Genomic DNA, 21,541 nt, shown 5'->3' with positions numbered 1-21,541 from the left:
CCAGTTTTCTGAATGGAGACTTTATTGCTGGTTTCAGTGTAGAAAACTGGATCTCCTCTTCCTCCTCTGCAGCTGTAAACACCTCCCTCTGAGATGAAGAGGACTCCACCTGGTTCATTGCTTCTTATTGGCTGAGCTGTAGAAGACTCTGACTCCCGTCTGAACCAATCAAACTTCCAGTCAGTAGATCTGAACACAGAGCAGCTCAGAGCTACACTGCCCCCTGCTGGTATGATTGTTTCCTCTGCTGTCAGTGAGGCTCTCGGTTTTTCTGCTAAGTTTAGTTAAAAAAACAAGAACAAAAAACATGTAAAACAGCAGTAAATAATCACAACATGAGTTGTTTTAGGAGGGGAAATTCTACCTTGAGCCATTAGAATGATGGACCATGTTTGTTTTTATTTTTCTATCACTTGAAAGACAGTTCTTGGTTTATTTACATATTTTGATTTTTTTATTCTCTCACTTAAAATATGACTGCCTGCATATATTAAGTGAGAGAATAAATAAAGTATTAAGTATTTACATATTTTGGCAACTGTAACCATGAAAATTCGTTTTAGTTTCTGAATTTAGATTTTTTTATCATTACAATATCTGCTGTCCACCTTATTCTGCAACACAGTTAAATTGTGTTATATATCACTGATATAAGACAGACCCATCCATCTTAGTTGATGTTTAATGACAAAGAAAATATTCAAATTAAAGATAATTAAACTGAAATACTGAACCTTAAATATCTCCTAAACTGTTCAGCACCAGTCAGAAAAACTGGGCTGAAAATCAGCTTCATCGTGATTTAGTCAGAGAATCAGAGAAGGTGTACTGACAGAGAGTTGTTTAAATGTATTTATAATGTTTTCTGTACTTTAAGACAAGCTGTTTAATTTGAAAGTGAGAGAAACTACACTCTTGTTAAAATACAACATTAAAAGGAAAGGTCTTAGTCTGTCAGCTGTTTTCATTGGCTGATTTAAGATGTACAATTTGCTCAAGATATTTAAATATATGTTGCCAGTAAGATCATCAGTTACAGATAATATATGTTTAAAATTTTAAGCATTACCTTTATATGTTGTTTTTTGTGAGAAAACTGATCAACTGTAGCTGATTGTAGTAAAAATGATTTTATTTTTCTTAAAAGCCGATCAATGAATAATTTTAGGCACCAGGAAAATCTGATGTTAGGTTCTTTCATTGGAAACTTAAAGTAATATGTTTGACTAAATACCATAAAAGAGTTTAATGTCGATAGGAAAAGTAAACTGTTCAGATGAGACTTGTTGAAATATTGTCAATAATCACTTCATGTCTATAATAGATGATCTACTTACAAACAGTTAAAGAGAAATCATCACTCCATTGTGTTAACAGATAGTTTCTTGTTCCTCTGCAGCTGTATCTGCCACTGGCAGCTATGATGATCCTGTATTCACTGGATGATGGAGAGTTTCTGTTGTTTGGTCTCCATTCATACGTCCACTGAGCTCCTCCACCTCCCTGGATCTCACATCTCAGAGTGACTCTCTCTCCTCTGTATATCTGAGACCAGCTGGGTTGTAGAGTCACTGATGCCCTGTTAGAAACTATTTTAAAACACAGTTGCAGGACCACAGTGGGTTTAATGGGAACTGTTTACATAAAGAAACATCTGATTAGAAATGTAACAGAAAAATAGTGAAAAGTAAAACTTGGCCCCTATTTCAGATAGTTATCATTCATGGGGCCCAAATGCTCAAACGGATTTAAGAAAAAATGAATAATTAAACTGAATCCATCAGAGTTGATATGAAAGTGTAAACAGTAAGAGTTAAAAAAACAATAATAGAAATAAGAAAAAGCACTTAAACCGATTAATTGTATTTTATAGCAGGATTTTATGAGCTGTAAATATCTAATTCACTAATGTAGTTCACCATCATCAGCAAATACAATATTCTACTTCTTGTAAATAACACACATTTTAGCATTTTCTACACAACCATTAATCAAATTAAAATTTCAAAGATCACTTTTTCTTTTATGATAAACAGAAACTAAACTCACCAGTTTTCTGAATGGAGATTTTATTGCTGGTTTCAGTGTAGAAAACTGGATCTCCTCTTCTTCCTCTGCAGCTGTAAACACCTTCCTCTGAGATGAAGAGTACTCCACCTGGTTCATTGGTTCTTATTGGCTGAGCTGTAGAAGACTCTGACTCCTGTCTGAACCAATCAAACTTCCAGTCAGTAGATCTGAACACAGAGCAGCTCAGAGCTACACTGCCCCCTGCTGGTATGATTGTTTCCTCTGCTGTCAGTGAGGCTCTCGGTTTTTCTGCTAAGTTTAGTTAAAAAAACAAGAACAAAAAACATGTAAAACAGCAGTAAATAATCACAACATGAGTTGTTTTAGGAGGGGAAATTCTACCCTGAGCCATTAGAATGATGGACCATGTTTGTTTTTATTTTTCTATCACTTGAAAGACAGTTCTTGGTTTATTTACATATTTTGATTTTTTTATTCTCTCACTTAATATATGCAGGCAGTCATATTTTAATTGAGAGAATAAATAAAGTATTAAGTATTTACATATTTTGATTTTTTTATTCTCACTTAATATATGCAGGCTGTCATATTTTAAGTGAGAGAATAAATAAAGTATTAAGTATTTACATATTTTGATTTTTTTATTCTCACTTAATATATGCAGGCTGTCATATTTTAAGTGAGAGAATAAATAAAGTATTAAGTATTTACATATTTTGGCAACTGTAACCATGAAAATTCGTTTTAGTTTCTGAATTTAGATTTTTTTATCATTACAATATCTGCTGTCCACCTTATTCTGCAACACAGTTAAATTGTGTTATATATCACTGATATAAGACAGACCCATCCATCTTAGTTGATGTTTAATGACAAAGAAAATATTCAAATTAAAGATAATTAAACTGAAATACTGAACCTTAAATATCTCCTAAACTGTTCAGCACCAGTCAGGAAAACTGGGCTGAAAATCAGCTTCATCGTGATTTAGTCAGAGAATCAGAGAAGGTGTACTGACAGAGAGTTGTTTAAATGTATTTATAATGTTTTCTGTACTTTAAGACAAGCTGTTTAATTTGAAAGTGAGAGAAACTACACTCTTGTTAAAATACAACATTAAAAGGAAAGGTCTTAGTCTGTCAGTTGTTTTCATTGGCTGATTTAAGATGTACAATTTGCTCAAGATATTTCAATATATGTTGCCAGTAAGATCATCAGTTACAGATAATATATGTTTAAAATTTTAAGCATTACCTTTATATGTTGTTTTTTGTGAGAAAACTGATCATCTGTAGCTGATTGTAGTAAAAATGATTTTATTTTTCTTAGAAGCCGATCAATGAATAATTTTAGGCACCAGGAAAATCTGATGTTAGGTTCTTTCATTGGAAACTTAAAGTAATATGTTTGACTAGATACCATAAAAGAGTTTAATGTCGATAGGAAAAGTAAACTGTTCAGATGAGACTTGTTGAAATATTGTCAATAATCACTTCATGTCTATAATAGATGATCTACTTACAAACAGTTAAATACAGATTATCACTCCATTGTGTTAACAGATAGTTTCTTGTTCCTCTGCAGCTGTATCTGCCACTGGCAGCTATGATGATCCTGTATTTACTGGATGATGGAGAGTTTCTGTTGGTTGGTCTCCATTCATACGTCCACTGAGCTCCTCCACCTCCCTGGATCTCACATCTCAGAGTGACTCTCTCTCCTCTGTATATCTGAGACCAGCTGGGTTGTAGAGTCACTGATGCCCTGTTAGAAACTATTTTAAAACACAGTTGCAGGACCACAGTGGGTTTAATGGGAACTGTTTACATAAAGAAACATCTGATTAGAAATGTAACAGAAAAATAGTGAAAAGTAAAACTTGGCCCCTATTTCAGATAGTTATCATTCGTGGGGCCCAAATGCTCAAACGGATTTAAGAAAAAATGAATAATTAAACTGAATCCATCAGAGTTGATATGAAAGTGTAAACAGTAAGAGTTAAAAAAAACAATAATAGAAATAAGAAAAAGCACTTAAACCGATTAATTGTATTTTATAGCAGGATTTTATGAGCTGTAAATATCTAATTCACTAATGTAGTTCACCATCATCAGCGAATACAATATTCTACTTCTTGTAAATAACACACATTTTAGCATTTTCTACACAACCATTAATCAAATTAAAATTTCAAAGATCACTTTTTCTTTTATGATAAACAGAAACTAAACTCACCAGTTTTCTGAATGGAGATTTTATTGCTGGTTTCAGTGTAGAAAACTGGATCTCCTCTTCTTCCTCTGCAGCTGTAAACACCTCCCTCTGAGATGAAGAGGACTCCACCTGGTTCATTGGTTCTTATTGGCTGAGCTGTAGAAGACTCTGACTCCTGTCTGAACCAATCAAACTTCCAGTCAGTAGATCTGAACACAGAGCAGCTCAGAGCTACACTGCCCCCTGCTGGTATGATTGTTTCCTTTGCTGTCAGTGAGGCTCTCGGTTTATCTGCTGCTGAGGCAAATATATAAACAAATAAATCTTCAGAATATTGCGTAAGAAAGCTTTTTTCTTTGTTTACTATAAACTACATCTCCAATTACTAGAAACAAACAGAAATAATTCAATGCTTAAAGAAACTGACAGGTCAGAATGACTACATGTTTATAATAAATAAGGAATAAATAATATCTTAATAAATAATAAAATTACTAATAACCAGCGGGATGTTTCACTAATCCAGATAAAATCACAAACCTGCTCTGATGATTACAATTTAGGTCCAATGAGATTATTTCAGAAGCTAAAACTCCATCAGCATCAGAACAAATTAGCAGAATCAGAAACAAACCAGCTTGTTTCTAACTTGTAGATCACAGATCATACAAACATGATGTTCTCTGAGTCAAACATGTTACGCTTGACTCTAATATAAAATGATCTTTATGTTCACCACTGATTAATGATGAACCAAACAAACAGGATTGTTTAATTATCAGCCAGGAGGTCCAGAATCATCCAGACCCAGACTGAGAGAATCAGGAAGAGATTTTAACCTCAGTCTACAAGACTTCTTCATAAATCACATAAACACAGTCAGCATCTAAACAGGTCATAATGTTCTGCACACATCTGTCATCCTCTTGCTGCTTACCTAGGATCACTGTACAACGCCCTGATACTGTTAGAAATCCATGAATTATAATTCAGTCGTTTATCTGATGTCTGTTAGCATCATCTGGATCATTTTATTTCCTTGATTTTAAACATGCTGCTGATTAAATATGTAACTATCTCAGTAATCAGTTATTAAACATCCATATTATTGTTCCTTATTCTAATTATGGCTGAATTATTTTCACTGTTTGCACAGCCTGTTTAAGAGAATGAATCAGGATACATTTAACATTTTTACAGTAAGAATTTTCTGTTGATTACATTCTTGTGATTGTTTGGAGACTAAGTTGAATTTAAAACATACATTAGGTTAAGATCCAATAAATATATATTTTTCATGCTGGAGAGAAAAGATATAAATATAAAACATGCTGCACATTAACAGAAAATTCTGAAAAAAAGAAATTCAGAAAAATACTGAGAAAATTCTCAGTATGAATGGAGGACAGTCTGACTCACGTAACACTGTCAGTCTGAGGGCATTACTCCATGCCATGATAATTATTTTAAATATAAGAAATAATAATCAGACTTGTTCTAGAGCATAATTTACTCCAATGTCACACATTAATTAACGTCTTCATATCACAGACAGCAGACAGAGATGAAGAGATAAAACAGTTGAATCTTTGAAAAGAGGAACAAAAGTTCTTCCTCTTTAAGTATCTACTTATCTAAACATTCAGTTTTAGACATTTTATAAACATGGAAATTCCAGGTGATAATAGAATAACCTGGGCAGCCATTAATAAATACACTGATTATTAGACCAAACTGCTGTTACTGGATGTACCAGTTACTGGTGAGATTAAATCTTTACCCTCATTGGTGGATCTATTTCCTGGTTCACTCTGACCTGCTGAGATGATCAAATGGAAAAAGAAAACTCATATAATATTTGTATTTTGTACATAAGGGTTTTTCTTTCAACACAAACCTGATATAAAAGGTACATTACATTTAAAAAAGTATAAAGAGTTGGTCTGTAAGTAGAAAACAATAAAATGTATTAAATGAAAGAAAAAAAAACAGATTCTCACCATCAGCATGTGCATAGATGAGACTACTGAGCACTACAATGAAAAATAAAAGCTGATCAGAAACTAAATCATAACCAATACATTTCAAGACAGAGAATTTTCAGGTAAAACTCTTTTAAAATAAAATAAGGTAGGTATGCAAAATCAAGAAGAAATAACATCAAAAAGCATTTGTATAATAATAACACCAAGGAAACATGTTTAAAGATTTAATCATAGAAAACACACATCTCTTGTCTTAAGGAAGAGAAACAGATCAAACAGTGATAAATTATAAATCCAACATACAGAAACATCGTTTTTGATCATTGAACAGAAAGTCATTGTGGTACTTACAGAAAAATCCCAGCATGCAAAGCAGAGCGTTCTCCATCCTGACATCCAGACCTGCTGCACAGCTCATCAGAAAGGCTTCTACTTTGTTTTAACTATAAAGATGAAGGAGGAGTTACATCTACCCCACATATATGCCACTAGCATAGTTTATACTTCTAAGTAAAGCCTGTGTGTTTCCTTCCCTTTCACACAAACTTCACACCACAGCAGCAGCTTTAACTGCAGCAGTTGGTGGGTTTTACTTCTTGTCCACTGCAGAAACATTTGAAACTGTTTCATGTGAAACATTCATAATGTGAATATAAAAAAATCCTAACTTTTAACAAATATTGCAGATGTCATGATCTGTCATTTTGGGTTTTGTGTTCTTTACTTTTTTAGTTAGGTGTTTCTTATTTCTTTGGGTTTAGTAGTTATGTTTGTTTATTCCTTCTGTTATCCTGATGTTAGTTTTGTTCTCTCTCCTGCCTCCTTGTTTTAGTAGATCTTTCTCCCCTCGCCCATAGTTCCCTTGGTGGTTGCTTTCTCATTTATTTATTACTTAGGATGGTTTTCTCCTCTGGTTATTATTATTATTATTATTATTATTAGTAGTAGTAGTAGTAGTACAGTTCTCTTTTCCATCTTTGGTTTTTCTTGTTTAGTTTCTCGTTTAGTGTTTCTGTTCTTGTTCATTGTTAGTTAGGTTTATTTATTCTAGTTTATTAGTTCCTTTTCACTTTTGACCTTAGATCCCTTTTGTTATTGTTACCCAGTTGGTTTTTCCCTGAGTCTAGTTCTCCCCATGACCTCTAGGTTTAGTTTCCCCCCTTGAGTTTGTTTCAATTTTAGGTTTTCTTTTGTGGAAACATAAAGTTCATTATTATAGAACTTGTAGTTTGGTTTCTTCTAAAATAAGTATCTGCTCATACGTCTTGCAGTGCTACAGACATCACATGATGCATAACCTTGAATATCTCACAATCTGTCACTTTTGTATGACAAAAAAACATAAATGAGCTTCACTCACTAAGTATTCAGGTTTTTTGTGCAGATCTTGGTGTAATTACACATCCTTCACATAGTGTGACACGTATCTGCTTCTAACAGTTTAGTTCTGCTAGAAGTTAATCTGAATGTGATGGATGAGATCATTTACATCATCATGTCCCTTTAGATAAAAAGAGGAACTGTAAGGTTTGCCTTAGAAGTTGCATTTGATTTATTCTAAGATGATTTGAGTTTATGTGGGATTGCAGAGTAGACATGATTTAGTAATAATTTGCTTAAATACTTTAACCACACGTTGTTCATTCATAGCCTAAAATTTACTGTGATGGTAAACAAAATTTTGATCCTGAATTTTGGGTCTACTGCTCTGAAACTACCTTCTTCTATCACTGCTTTCATGGCTGAAGGTAATTCCTGGTTTACAGGAAGTTGTAGAAGGTCTTCAGTTTCTTAGAAAGCTCTCATTAATCATTAATCAAGGTTTTCCAGCAGAACTGCAGCCATCTTTCTGTTTCCCTTCCATCAAAAACACATATAGGTGTTATATTCCCTCAGTAGCCAGCAGGGGTGAAAGTAGTTTTAAATTCTTGCCGGTACTTAGGGGCGGAGGTAGGGGGGGGGGCATCTATCTATCTATCTATATTGGCTGGACGCTCAGCTTCTGCATGATGATTGGATGATTTGTCTGAGGCTGAATCCCTTTTTGAATGACAGCGAAATGAGCGAATTAGCGATCTTGAAATTGAGCTTCCCCTTCTTGAAAGACCAGCATCCACCACTGAATTTGTGTGTGTGGTAATTGTTACTCTCATCAGTCAGTCAGTCAATCATTTTCTACCGCTTATTCCATAGTGGGTCACAGGGGAGCTGGTGCCTATCTCCAGCAGTCTATGGGCGAGAGGCGGGGTACACCCTGGACAGGTCACCAGTCCATCGCAGGGCAACACACAAACAACCATGCACACACTCATTCATACACCTAAGGGCAATTTAGAGACCAATTAACCTAACAGGCATGTCTTTGGACTGTGGGAGGAAGCCGGAGTACCCGGTGAGAACCCACGCATGCACATGGAGAACATGCAAACTCCATGCAGAAAGACCCCCAGATGGGAATCAAACCCAGGACCTTCTTGCTACAAGGCAACAGTGCTACCAACTGCGCCACCGTACAGCCCACTCTCATCAGTGCCCCCCTCAAATATATATATATATATATTCTTTTTTATTTTATTTTTTCAATTGTTAAAGAACTTCCATGTATGAAACAATGATAAACCATTTTCTGATTCATAACTTTTCTTCAGTTTCCATCTTTTCTTTGAACAAAGAAGTTATTGTTCTCTGCATTGTGGTCAAGTTTTGATTTCATTTAAATTAAAAATTTGAAAGTTCGGTTGTTTTTGCGGTTTTTATTTAAAAGTCTATAGATGGTAAGTGATTTATCGTTCGTCCTGTCCTAATGCAAGGGGAGATTTTGTATGTCTGTGCACCACCTGTGTAAAATCTCCCAGTCCATTAAATCGAACCCACCAATCTCCTTGGCAACCGTTCTGTTTTGGGGGTAAGCACGCATGCGCTCTCGTGTAGTGTATGTGAAATCTCTGGTCATAAGCGGTGTTTTCGAGCTGAACTGTGTTGCTGTAATTCATCAAAATAACATGAACAACAACTAGTTTCTCTCCCTTTGCTTTTAACTGGGGTATTTAGCAGCGAGCAGACAGACATTAAACGCAGCGGTGCTCGTTTTAAAAGCTGGCCGTTCATTAAAACCTCGAACTCTGAGAGGAGAGAAGCAAAGCTAGAGCACTGAGACTCCATCATAGCAGAACAGTTCAGAAACTATTTGGAATGAGGGGGAAAAAAGCTATATTTATGTTTTAGACTGGCTTTTGGTAGCGGATCTGATGTTCTTTGTTTGCTCGTGAATTTTTGCAGCCGTAACTGGTTCTGGATGACGGCTTCATAGCAGACAGCCGTTCCTCCCTCTTCCCGGTACTGCGTACCGGCATGGGATCTTTTAGTGGTACGCAGTACCGGACCTTACCGGTTCACTTTCACCCCGGTAGCCAGACATCTCCAGCTTTGAGTGACAAATGAAGAGTGAGCAGGCTGGAGGTGAACTCTTCATGGACAAGAAGTGACCAGAGTCTTTCTTCAACACAAACTTAAACAAGACCAATTGTGGACATCAACTAGTAAAAGAAGGTTATAATTTATTTATTTTTTATTTAATGAGCAAAGTGAGGTTTTTGTAGAACATCTGCCAGACTGGTAACAATGACTAACTGAGGCATAGGATGGAACCAGTAGTGATGACTAAATGAAGCTTTGTGAAGCACTGAAGCTGGTTTTAAAAAAGTTGATAACTCAAAGCGTTTCAACACAGTCCTCTTTAAAGGCATCTTGTGGTCAAAAGTATGAACAGCAGTTTAGATCTATAGCTTAAAATAAATCGCTTCATTAAAACTGTCTAATCTACAGAGTTCAGTTAACAGCTTCTGTTTAATTATCATGTGGCACTTCTGTCTGATATCAGGATTTTATTGTTGTTTTTTGAACATGTAGTTGTTGGAGTGAAAAAATTATGTGAAATACTGATGATGAATCCTTCCTGGTTTAAACAGGGACCATTATGTGATCTACTTTTGACTCCTTAACGTTTGTAAACACAATATAAGTGACAGGATCAGCACCAAGACACCACAAGTCTCACCAGTGATTCACTTCCTTATAAACTAGTGAATGAAGCATCAAAATAACAAAGCAGTGAGCACGTGACTCTGGCCAGATTAATCACGACATAACACAGTGCTTCAGAAGCAATTCACACTTACTAGCATTAGCCCTAAAGTACATGGCCAAACATGAGACCATTACAAACAAACTGAATTTAAGGTATATATATATATATAAAAAACGCAAATTTCTAATCAGCCAATCACATGGCAGCAACTCAATGCATTTAGGCATGTAGACATGGTGAAGACGATCTGCTGCAGTTCAAACCGAGCATCAGAATGAGGAAGAAAGGTGATTTAAGTGACTTTGAACGTGGCATGGTTGTTGGTACCAGATGGGCTGGTCTGAGTATTTCAGAAACTGCTGATCTACTGGGATTTTCATGCTCTACCATTTCTAGGGTTTACAGAGAATGGTTTGAACAAGAGAAAATATCCAGTGAGCGGCAGTTCTGTGGGCACAAATGCCTTGTTGATGTCAGAGGTCAGAGGAGAATGGCCAGACTGGTTCGAGCTGATAGAAAGGCAACAGTAACTCAAATAACCACTTGTTACAACCAAGGCATGCAGAAGAGCATCTCTGAACGCATAACGCGTCGAACCTTGAGGCGGATGGGCTACAGCAGCAGAAGACCACACCGGGTGCCACTCCTGTCAGCTAAGAACAGGAAACCGAGGCTACAATTCGCACAGGCTCACCAAAATTGGACAATAGAAGATTGGAAAAACATTGCCTGGTCTGATGAGTCTCGATTTCTGCTGCGACATTCGGATGGTAGGGTCAGAATTTGGTGTCAACAACATGAAAGCATGGATCCATCCTGCCTTGTATCGACGGTTCAGGCTGGTGGTGGTGGTGTAATGATGTGGAGGATATTTTCGTGGCACACTTTGGGCCCCTTAGTACCAATTGAGCATCGTGTCAACGCCACAGCCTATCTAAGAATTATTGCTGACCATGTCCATCCCTTTATGATCACAGTTTACCCATCTTCTGATGGTTACTTCCAGCAGGATAACGCGCCATGTCATAAAGTATGAATCATCTCAGACTGGTTTCTTGAACATGACAATGAGTTCACTGAACTCAAATGGCCTCCACAGTCACCAGATATCAATCCAATAGAGCACCTTTGGGATGTGGTGGAATGGGAGATTTGCATCATGGATGTTCAGCCAACAAATCTGCAGCATCTGTATGATGCTATCATGTCAATATGGACCAAACTCTCTGAGGAATGTTTCCAGTACCTTGTTCAATCTATGCCACGAAGGATTAAGGCAGTTCTGAAGGCAAAAGGGGGTCCAACCCGATGCTAGCAAGGTTTACCTAATAAAGTGGCCGGTGAGTGTAAAGTTAGGTTATGAAAAAGTCAGCAGTTCAATATTTTTGGAGATGGCAAAACAATCAAGTTTAGGATTTTTTAATTTGTTTATTCTTCTAGTCTTCAGGCTAATAAACACTGTGAGCTCTGACACCAGGGCCTCTCAGTCTGATCAACAACAAACTACAATATTTACATCCAGTTGTCTCCTGCTTATATCTGGTTAGCAGAACTTCACTGAAACCAACTCCAGAAGATTTAAGTGGTTTTGCTGCTGAAATGCAGCCAGTTTCTACACCTGCTTATTCACTCTGAACTTTTTACACACCATTAACACACAAACTCTCTAGACAAGAATGTTTTTTCAATTTTAACTTATTTTCATTTAAACGCCTGTAGATTATCACTTTAGAGTTTTTAACATAATCACCTAAGAGGTTTAAGTAAAAAAAGCTGAAAATGTGCCACACATTTAAATGTAAATAATATTTAACATCAAATCATCATTAGCATTTTAAAGCTGCAATACTTTCATTCAATAAAACAAAAAATCAATATGGTTTGTTTTTATAACATTTCATTAATCTGACAAACAAACAGTTCATGTAAAAGAGCTCACTGCTAAAATATAAACTAAGGAGGGATGTCTAATATCTGGAATCCATTTTATTAACAGACTTGTAATAAAAGCACATAAAGATGTGGGATTATCCAAGGTAACAGCTTTTATCTCATTGAATATACAGCAGAATAAACCATCACAGCATTCAGCTACACTGCTGCATCTGTTGCTGCTGGAATCCACTTTCCTGCCAATAGAGAGATGATTTGTGTCAGATATTTATCAGCAATAAAAATGAGTTAAGGCCTTTGAGAGTTGAACATGTTTGAAGATAAAATCCTAAATCTGATTCTATTTCAGTGATTCACTAAAACTGGTAAAATATGAAGCTATTAAAACCATGACAGCCTTAATAATGTAATATAAATATATTGAATAATAAAGTATTAAGATGAATACAGAACTGCTTTGTTCTGGTTGGTAACTGTTTTAAAAGCTGGAGTCTACAACAGAAACCAGATCTCAGTTGTTAGATAACAGCTTTGTGATCGTGGTCAGGATCAGTTTATGCTGTTACAGAGTAAAGAAAGATGGGACATTGATATTTTGTAGTAAAAAAACTTTAAGTGGAACCTATAAATGTGGCAGAATCATTTTCTTAAAACAAAAGACAAAATAATGTCACTGACTGTCTTGTTTTTCCAGCTGTTTTCTATGAATCTAACAATCGTCACTTTCTGCTGATGACTAGAGTCAGTATGTAGATGTTAACCATCTGAACTCCATGTTGAGCTGTAATTACCTGGTTTAACATTAGTGTAATCAGAACCTTCTGCTGGGTGATGAGGCCTCTCTGCAAAGATTGTCACATGAATAAAATGGAAATTACACAAAAAGAGAAAATTATTGTTGAGAAAAATCTATTTTTTAAAAAGGTTTTTGCACACTAGTGGCTTTTATTTTTTGACAGTGAGCTGACAGGAAAGGGGAGGAGAGAGGGAGAAAGACGTGGCATGTAGCAAAGGTCAACAGGCCAGGACTCAAACCCATGATGGCCTGAGTCGAGGAATAAGGTCTACAAACATGCGACACCGTCATGACCCAAGAAAAAACTCTTAAACTTGTGTTTTATTTCTTGTATTCTAAATGTTGGAGTAACTCACTCTTCATTCTGAAGTGTTGAAGTTCTTTGTTTGAGTATTTAACATGTTGGGATTCATCTGCATCTGAATTATTTCAGCATTTTACATCAGGGGTCTGTAATCAGTCTCTGTAAATCAGCCAGCATCTCTAACTGCTATAAAACATCAACTTTACCTTTTCCAGAGGTTCTGCAGGGTTGGATTGTCTCATAGAGGGACGTGTCACCTAGAGGCAATAAAGCAAGGTTAAGGTTAACTTTCTAATGAGTGGAAAAAAAATAAATGATGAAAATTGATAACTGAGGACCAGTTTAGTCAGAAAGAGAAAAATTAAATACAAACAGCATTAATGTAGGAATGTGACTTATTAAGTTGTTTTATGTTTAATTATTTGTTTTCTTTGTTTGTGAAATTAACTCAGCAGAAAAAACAAAGAAATCTAAGAAGTGATCAAACATCCAATTATTCATAAGGATGATTAATCTGAGACCAACCATGAAGCAGAGAGCTGTAAACAGGATTGTCAGTCTGGGTCACTCCATGGTTTGTAGCTGAGGTTTGATTTCTGCTCTCTGATTGATTCAATCTGAAAATAATAGAGACATAAAATTATTGATGAAAGTAATTATTTTTGATGAATGTTTAGAAACAGAGAACAGATGTTTCACACTGACCTGATATCGCTTAGATCTGTGAGGAAAGAATTTGTAGAGAAAATTGTCCGACTTTTAATTCATGTTAAAAACAGAATACATTTGAACCATTTGAGCAAATGAAGTATTTAACTGAATCTGATCCATTGTGAGCAGAAAAGGTCTCACCTTTGGACCGTCTGTAGCAGCACAACAAGACCAGGAGAATAATGAGAACGATTCCACTAACTGGTCCAAAGATCAACAGGACAGGAAACATAAAGCAGGTTTTATTTTGGACAAAAGTCAAACATCCAGTTCTTTTCATTTTAGATGTTTTCCTTCCTTATCATTCATACAGAGAAAGTGATCTACTTACACACTAAGCCCAGGACACTGAGTGACATGTTGCTCATCCTGACTTTAAGGCAAAATGATGTGTTGTTCTGCTTTGGTCAAATATTTGTCCTTTAATAACAAGACAAGTTGTAAATGCAGCTTCTGTAGAAAAATGGAGCCGTCTGAAACAGGATCAAAGTTTTATCTCAGAATGAGATCAGAATGTCTTTTAATAAACACTGACATCACTGCACTGGGTTCCTGTTGAGATGTTTTCTGTCTACTAATGAGAAGCTGTGGTGAAATAAGCACAATACACTCTATTTCTATTTTAATAGTTTAGTCATCACAGGTCAATAACAAGTAAGTAAATAAATGAACGAGTCCTTTGATCTTTACCATGTTTTTAAGAAGGCAAATGCTAAGTTATACTAACAACATACAGACTCACGTACATTACTAAGCTGTGTCTTCAGTTAGACTTTATCAGTGTCTCATATTGAGGACTTTTTTCTCCTCTTCTTTATAATCTTGCTTCACATGTTTTAGGTTTGTCCACATTTGTTATTGCAGCCACTGCAATGCTTTGATTCTTTCTTCTCCATCCATTCTGTTTTAACTTTTTTGCGGTGCTTGGGATCATTGTCTGGTTGAACTTTAATAAGCTGAGAACTGTAGAGTCTAAGATGGAGCTCTTTAACTTGTTGCAGCTTATTTAAGCACTGAACAGCCTGACCTTTGGAGAAATGTAATGTGTACCCCTGGGATTATAGGGACTAAATGTTTTCCAGTTGTAAATATTCTTCCCTGTTTCCAGGATGATGGACTGTAAACTATATAGAAATGAACTTATCACCTTTCTGTCATGGTATGTGGTGCTAATGGACCCAAATGCAGAGAATGGCAGCAGTCGCATACTGAAGATGAAGATTTAATGGAAGTCTAAAAAACAAAAACATACAAAATGACAGAAGCAGCAAACAAAAAGGGAATATGAGTAACCAGGTAGAGTAGCCTGTAGAAGTGGCATAGCAGGGAAACAATCAGGTCATCATTGACGTCTTTCTAACTTATCATTGTGTTAACACACACCTACAGGGGTTGGACAATGAAACTTAAACACCTGGTTTTAGACCACAATAATTTATTAGGATGGTGTAGGGCCTCCTTTTGCGGCCAATACAGCGTCAATTCGTCTTGGGAATGACATATACAAGTCCTGCACAGTGGTCAGAGGGATTTTAAGCCATTCTTCTTGCAGGATAGTGGCCAGGTCACGACGTGATACTGGTGGAGGAAAACGTTTCCTGACTCGCTCCTCCAAAACACCCCAAAGTCGTTCAATAATATTTAGATCTGGTGACTGTGCAGGCCATGGGAGATGTTCAACTTCACTTTCATGTTCAGCAAACCAATCTTTCACCAGTCTTGCTGTGTGTATTGGTGCATTGTCATCCTGATACACGGCACCGCCTTCAGGATACAATGTTTGAACCATTGGATGCACATGGTCCTCAAGAATGGTTCAGTAGTCCTTGGCAGTGACACGCCCATCTAGCACAAGTATTGGGCCAAGGGAATGCCATGATATGGCAGCCCAAACCATCACTGATCCACCCCCATGCTTCACTCTGGGCATGCAACAGTCTGGGTGGTACGCTTTTTTGGGGCTTCTCCACACTGTAACTCTCCCGGATGTGGGGAAAACAGTAAAGGTGGACTCTTCAGAGAACAATACATGTTTCACATTGTCCATGCTCCAAACCAGCAAACTGCTAAAACTCCTGATTTAATAGTGATGGGCACATGTGCTGGTGACCAGTTAATAAAGTGCATTACAATACATGTAAATAGTCACATAAAACAACAAGTTTAGTTTATTGTTGTAAATAAGTAAAAATCTTGCTCCATCAAGGGGTTAAAAAAAGGAAATTCAAGTGTTCATGTTTGAGATGTTTTTGTTTTTATGGAAACATTAAAAATGAAATTCACCAAGATGAAATCTACAGCATTACAGTAAAACATGAAAAGTTTTAAATTGTTGTTATACTGTTTGGTTAGTAGTGCTTGGGAACCCTCTGGTAGGCCAATTTTTAAGTTCCCCTTTCTGTCTAAAAGCAATGATCTCAGCTCACATATTAATGAGGCCTTAGGTGTGAAAAGGCAGATATGAGATCAGATACTGTGAAGGAAGTGAAAATATATCAGGTTTAAATAGTTCTGAAGAGAAGCTCTAAAAATGTACATGGAGTGAAAAACTAATTCTGTGTATTTCATTTAGTAGTGTCAGGTTGTGAGATATGAAGAAAGATGTCATTTTATTTTCAGCAAAAGTATCATATGAATAATATCCTAAGACTAACACTGACTAACTTCATGTCAGAGAGTTAAATTCAAATACCTTCTTGTTTCCACTTTATTTAATATTTTTAAGTCAGCTTAAGGCTTCTCTCTCCATTGTTGCTGTTAGTAAATCTGTGGCCTGAGTCTGAGGTTTTCTACTTTAACTTTTTATGGGATCCAAGAAAGAAACAATGGGGTCAATGAGAACAAAGCCTGTTAATGAAAGGTTTAATACATTTTCTGACAAACCCCCAAACCTCCTGTTACCAGAAAATCAGTGTTTGTTTAGCAAATATCACTCTGTTCAGTCTTTTATGGGAAATCATTAAACTCAAAGTATTTTACAGGATGGGTGAATCAGAATGACCTCTGAACTGTCACAACCGGTGGAAGGAGTACTTCGAGGACCTCCTCAATCCTGCCATCACGCATTCCCTGGTGGAAACAGAGGCTGGGGACTCGGGGTTGGACTCTTTCATCACCCAGGCTGAAGTCACCGAGGTGGTTAAAAAGCTCCGCGGTGGCAAGGCTTCGGGGTTGGATGAGATCCGCCCTGAGTACCTCAAGTCTTTGGATGTTGTGGGGCTGTCATGGTTGACAACATTGCGTGGCAGACGGGGACAGTGCCTTTGGATTGGCAGACTGGGGTGGTGGTCCCCCTTCATAAGAAGGGTGACCGGAGGGTGTGTTCCAACTACAGGGGGATCACACTCCTCAGCCTCCCTGGAAAGGCCTACGCCAGGGTATTGGAGAGGAGAGTCTGGCCGATAGTCGAACCCCGGCTTCAGGAGGAGCAGTGTGGTTTTCGTCTCGGCCGTGGGACACTGGACCAGCTCTATACCCTCTACAGGGTACTCGAGGGTTCATGGAAGTTTGCCCAACCGGTCCACATGTGTTTTGTGGACCTGGAGAAGGCATTCGACTGTGTCCCTCGTGATGCCCTGTGGGGGGTGCTCCAGGAGTATGGAATCGGTGGCTCTTTACTAGGGGCCATCCGGTCTCTGTACAAGCGGAGTAGGAGTTTGGTTCGCATTGCTAGCACTAAGTTGGACCTGTTCCCCGTGCATGTTGGACTCCGGCAGGGCTGCCCTTTGTCACAGGTCCTGTTCATAACTTTTATGGACAGGATTTCTAGGCGCAGCCAAGGCCCGGAGGGGGTCTGGTTTGGGGACCAGAGGATTTCGTCTCTTCTTTTTGCAGATGACGTGGTCCTGCTGGCCCCATCTAGCCAAGACCTACAGCATGCACTGGGGCGGTTCACAGCCGAGTGTGAAGCGGCTGGGATGAAGATCAGCTCCTCCAAGTCCGAGGCCATGGTTCTCGACCGGAAAAGGGTGGCTTGTCCTCTTCAGGTTGGAGGGGAGTTCCTGCCTCAAGTGGAGGAGTTTAAGTATCTTGGGGTCTTGTTCACGAGTGAGGGAAGAATGGAGCGGGAGATCGACAGACGGATCGGTGCGGCTGCCACAGTAATGGGGGCGCTGTGCCGGTCCGTTGTGGTGAAGAGAGAGTTGAGCCGAAAAGCGAAGCTCTCGATTTACCAGACGGTCTACGTTCCTATCCTCACCTATGGCCATGAACTTTGGGTCATGACCGAAAGAACGAGATCCCGGATACAAGCGGCTGAAATGAGCTTCCTCCGTAGGGTGGCCGGGCACTCCCTTAGAGATAGGGTGAGGAGCTCGGCCATCCGGGAGGGGCTCGGAGTAGAGCCGCTGCTTCTCCACATCGAGAGGAGCCAGTTGAGGTGGCTCGGGCATCTATACCGGATGTCTCCTGGATGCCTTCCTCGGGAGGTGTTCCAGGCACGTCCCACTGGGAGGAGGCCCAGGGGACGGTCCAGGACACGCTGGAGGGACTATGTCTGTCGGCTGGCCTGGGAACTCCTTGGGCTCCCCCCCGGAGGAGCTGGACGAGGTGTCTGGGGAGAGGGACGTCTGGGCGTCTCTGCTGAGTCTGCTGCCCCTGCGACCCGGTCCCGGATAAAGCGGAAGACGACGAGTACGAGTACGAGTACGAGAATTTAAAGGGCCAGCACCCCCTTGGTATGTTCTCTACCTCGGGTGTTGGATCACTGGGAGTGGTTTTGGTGAAGAAAGAAGCATGTTATTTCTTTATTCTGAATGTACAGCTGGAGGTAAACTATGCTAAAAGACAGTTTGATAATGTTGAGGATTTTTATAGGAAAATAAATACCATGAAGTGGATGAAAAGGCTTATAAAGAATAAAGGGTCTAGTGTCTTACCTATTATGAGAAGTAGCTGGCTTCTTTTTAGATTTTTTTCTGCAGAGTTAGAAAAAAAAACAGTTAAATATAAAATAAGTGTTTAGACTGAAATGTACAGAAAACTAAAAGGAGAATTTACATTTTAGTTTAAATGTACCTTGAAGAAAGTAAAACATCAATTTTTTGTGTTCTTTAGTTTTTGATTTTTTTCCAGGCTCAATTGGTGTTACTGAGACTGGAGCTGTGGTGGCAGCAAGGTTCTCTGGGACTCTGCTGAGAAAGAAATAAAAAAATACATTTTAGCCAAAAATCTTTTAACAACATAGTCAGATGTCTTATACTCAATTTCTTTAGTTCTGACCCATCCGATTATATCCTATCACCTTTCCAAACCTCATCCTTTACATCTAATATCAAATCTGGATCAAGAGTTTGGGCTTTCTTTAAAAATACAACGTTTGCATTTGCAGAAAACACAAATACTAAAAATTATATTCTTTCAGATTTAAATGCCTGTCAAAACAGTTTTTAAGAGCAGAAAATGCAACCCTAAAGACGGACTCTTACCTTTCCAGAGAGTTGGTGGCCATTTTCTGATCTGCCACTACTTGTTTACCATTACCTTTCTGTTTAGAGCACATAAAGCAGTTTGCTTGTCACAAAATAACATGCAACTTTAAATGCAAAAGGTTTATCAGAAATCCACAAAAAACTGTTTTTGTTGAAAGTCTAACACTGCTCGCGTTTACAGTTTTGCATATTAACAACAGAAAATCTAGAAAAACATGCAGTAAAAACAGAGTTTAAATATCTTTTTTAATTTATCTGAAAGCTTTTTTTAACCCTGTAAACTGTAACAATTGTTCAGTTAAAATGAGCTCTGACCAGCAGTGAAGGCAAGTTCAGTTTCAGAATATCTTCTAGAACTTGGGTCACTGTGACGCAACAACAGGAGTTCTGTGATGATTTGAATCATTCAGATCTGTGTTCATTTCTACTGCATAGATTGCTGTAAATATTAAAATTCAGCTTTTGTACAGCAATAGATAAATATTTCAGTATATCTCCATTATCTCAACATTACATATCACATCATCCTGACAGAGCCACTTACACCCATAAAAAACCAACCTAAAGTTAAAACAGGTTTTACCAGGGTTATTCTGCTTTAAATGAGAATTATATACTATTAATTCATTGATAAAATCCATAAAACCCTTTAAAGTCAGTGATAAATGGACTGAGAAAGTTCAGATGAAAGTTTTATTTTGTGATTTTATATTTCAGGTCTTTTATTGTCTTAATACGGATGATTTTGGCATACAGCTCATGAAAACCCAAAATTCCTATCTCACAAAATTAGCATATTTCATCCGACCAATAAAAGAAAAGCGTTTTTAATACAAAAAACGTCAACCTTCAAATAATCATGTACAGTTATGCACTCAATACTTGGTCGGGAATCCTTTTGCAGAAATGACTGCTTCAATGCGGCGTGGCATGGAGGCAATCAGCCTGTGGCACTGCTGAGGTCTTATGGAGGCCCAGGATGCTTCGATAGCGGCCTTTAGCTCATCCAGAGTGTTGGGTCTTGAGTCTCTCAACGTTCTCTTCACAATATCCCACAGATTCTCTATGGGGTTCAGGTCAGGAGAGTTGGCAGGCCAATTGAGCACAGTGATACCATGGTCAGTAAACCATTTACCAGTGGTTTTGGCACTGTGAGCAGGTACCAGGTCGTGCTGAAAAATGAAATCTTCATCTCCATAAAGCTTTTCAGCAGATGGAAGCATGAAGTGCTCCAAAATTTCCTGATAGCTAGCTGCATTGACCCTGCCCTTGATAAAACACAGTGGACCAACACCAGCAGCTGACACGGCACCCCAGACCATCACTGACTGTGGGTACTTGACACTGGACGTCTGGCATTTTGGCATTTCCTTCTCCCCAGTCTTCCTCCAGACTCTGGCACCTTGATTTCCGAATGACATGCAGACTTTGCTTTCATCCGAAAAAAGTACTTTGGACCACTGAGCAACAGTCCAGTGCTGCTTTTCTGTAGCCCAGGTCAAGCGCTTCTGCCGCTGTTTCTGGTTCAAAAGTGGCTTGACCTGGGGAATGTGGCACCTGTAGCCCATTTCCTGCACACGCCTGTGCACGGTGGCTCTGGATGTTTCTACTCCAGACTCAGTCCACTGCTTCCGCAGGTCCTCCAAGGTCTGGAATCGGCCCTTCTCCACAATCTTCCTCAGGGTCCGGTCACCTCTTCTCGTTGTGCAGCGTTTTCTGCCACACTTTTTCCTTCCCACAGACTTCCCACTGAGGTGCCTTGATACAGCACTCTGGGAACAGCCTATTCATTCAGAAATTTCTTTCTGTGTCTTACCCTCTTGCTTGAGGGTGTCAATAATGGCCTTCTGGACAGCAGTCAGGTCGGCAGTCTTACCCATGATTGGGGTTTTGAGTGATGAACCAGGCTGGGAGTTTTAAAGGCCTCAGGAATCTTTTGCAGGTGTTTAGAGTTAACTCGTTGATTCAGATGATTAGGTTCATAGCTCGTTTAGAGACCCTTTTAATGATATGCTAATTTTGTGAGATAGGAATTTTGGGTTTTTATGAGCTGTATGCCAAAATCATCTGTATTAAGACATCCAGGCTATT

General features: G+C 38.3%; 1 protein-coding gene across 1 annotated transcript in view; it reads right to left on the bottom strand.

The window, feature by feature from the left end:
* LOC124880404 (sialoadhesin-like) overlaps positions 1 to 21,541 on the bottom strand; it is a 264,206-nt gene that overhangs the window by 10,575 nt on the left and 232,090 nt on the right. Inside the window, exons 13-16 of the mRNA XM_047385499.1 lie at positions 3,554 to 3,805; positions 2,050 to 2,322; positions 1,338 to 1,589; positions 2 to 274 (exon numbers count right to left, since the gene is read on the bottom strand). Coding sequence (XP_047241455.1) covers positions 2 to 274; positions 1,338 to 1,589; positions 2,050 to 2,322; positions 3,554 to 3,805 — 1,050 coding nt within the window. The remainder of the gene's footprint in view (position 1; positions 275 to 1,337; positions 1,590 to 2,049; positions 2,323 to 3,553; positions 3,806 to 21,541) is intronic.

Source organism: Girardinichthys multiradiatus, chromosome 14 (assembly GCF_021462225.1).
Source record: "Girardinichthys multiradiatus isolate DD_20200921_A chromosome 14, DD_fGirMul_XY1, whole genome shotgun sequence".
In the NCBI taxonomy this organism is placed as follows: Eukaryota; Metazoa; Chordata; class Actinopteri; order Cyprinodontiformes; family Goodeidae; genus Girardinichthys; species Girardinichthys multiradiatus.
The sequence above is the reverse complement of the archived record's forward strand: the minus strand, read 5'-3'. Positions and strand labels throughout refer to the sequence as shown.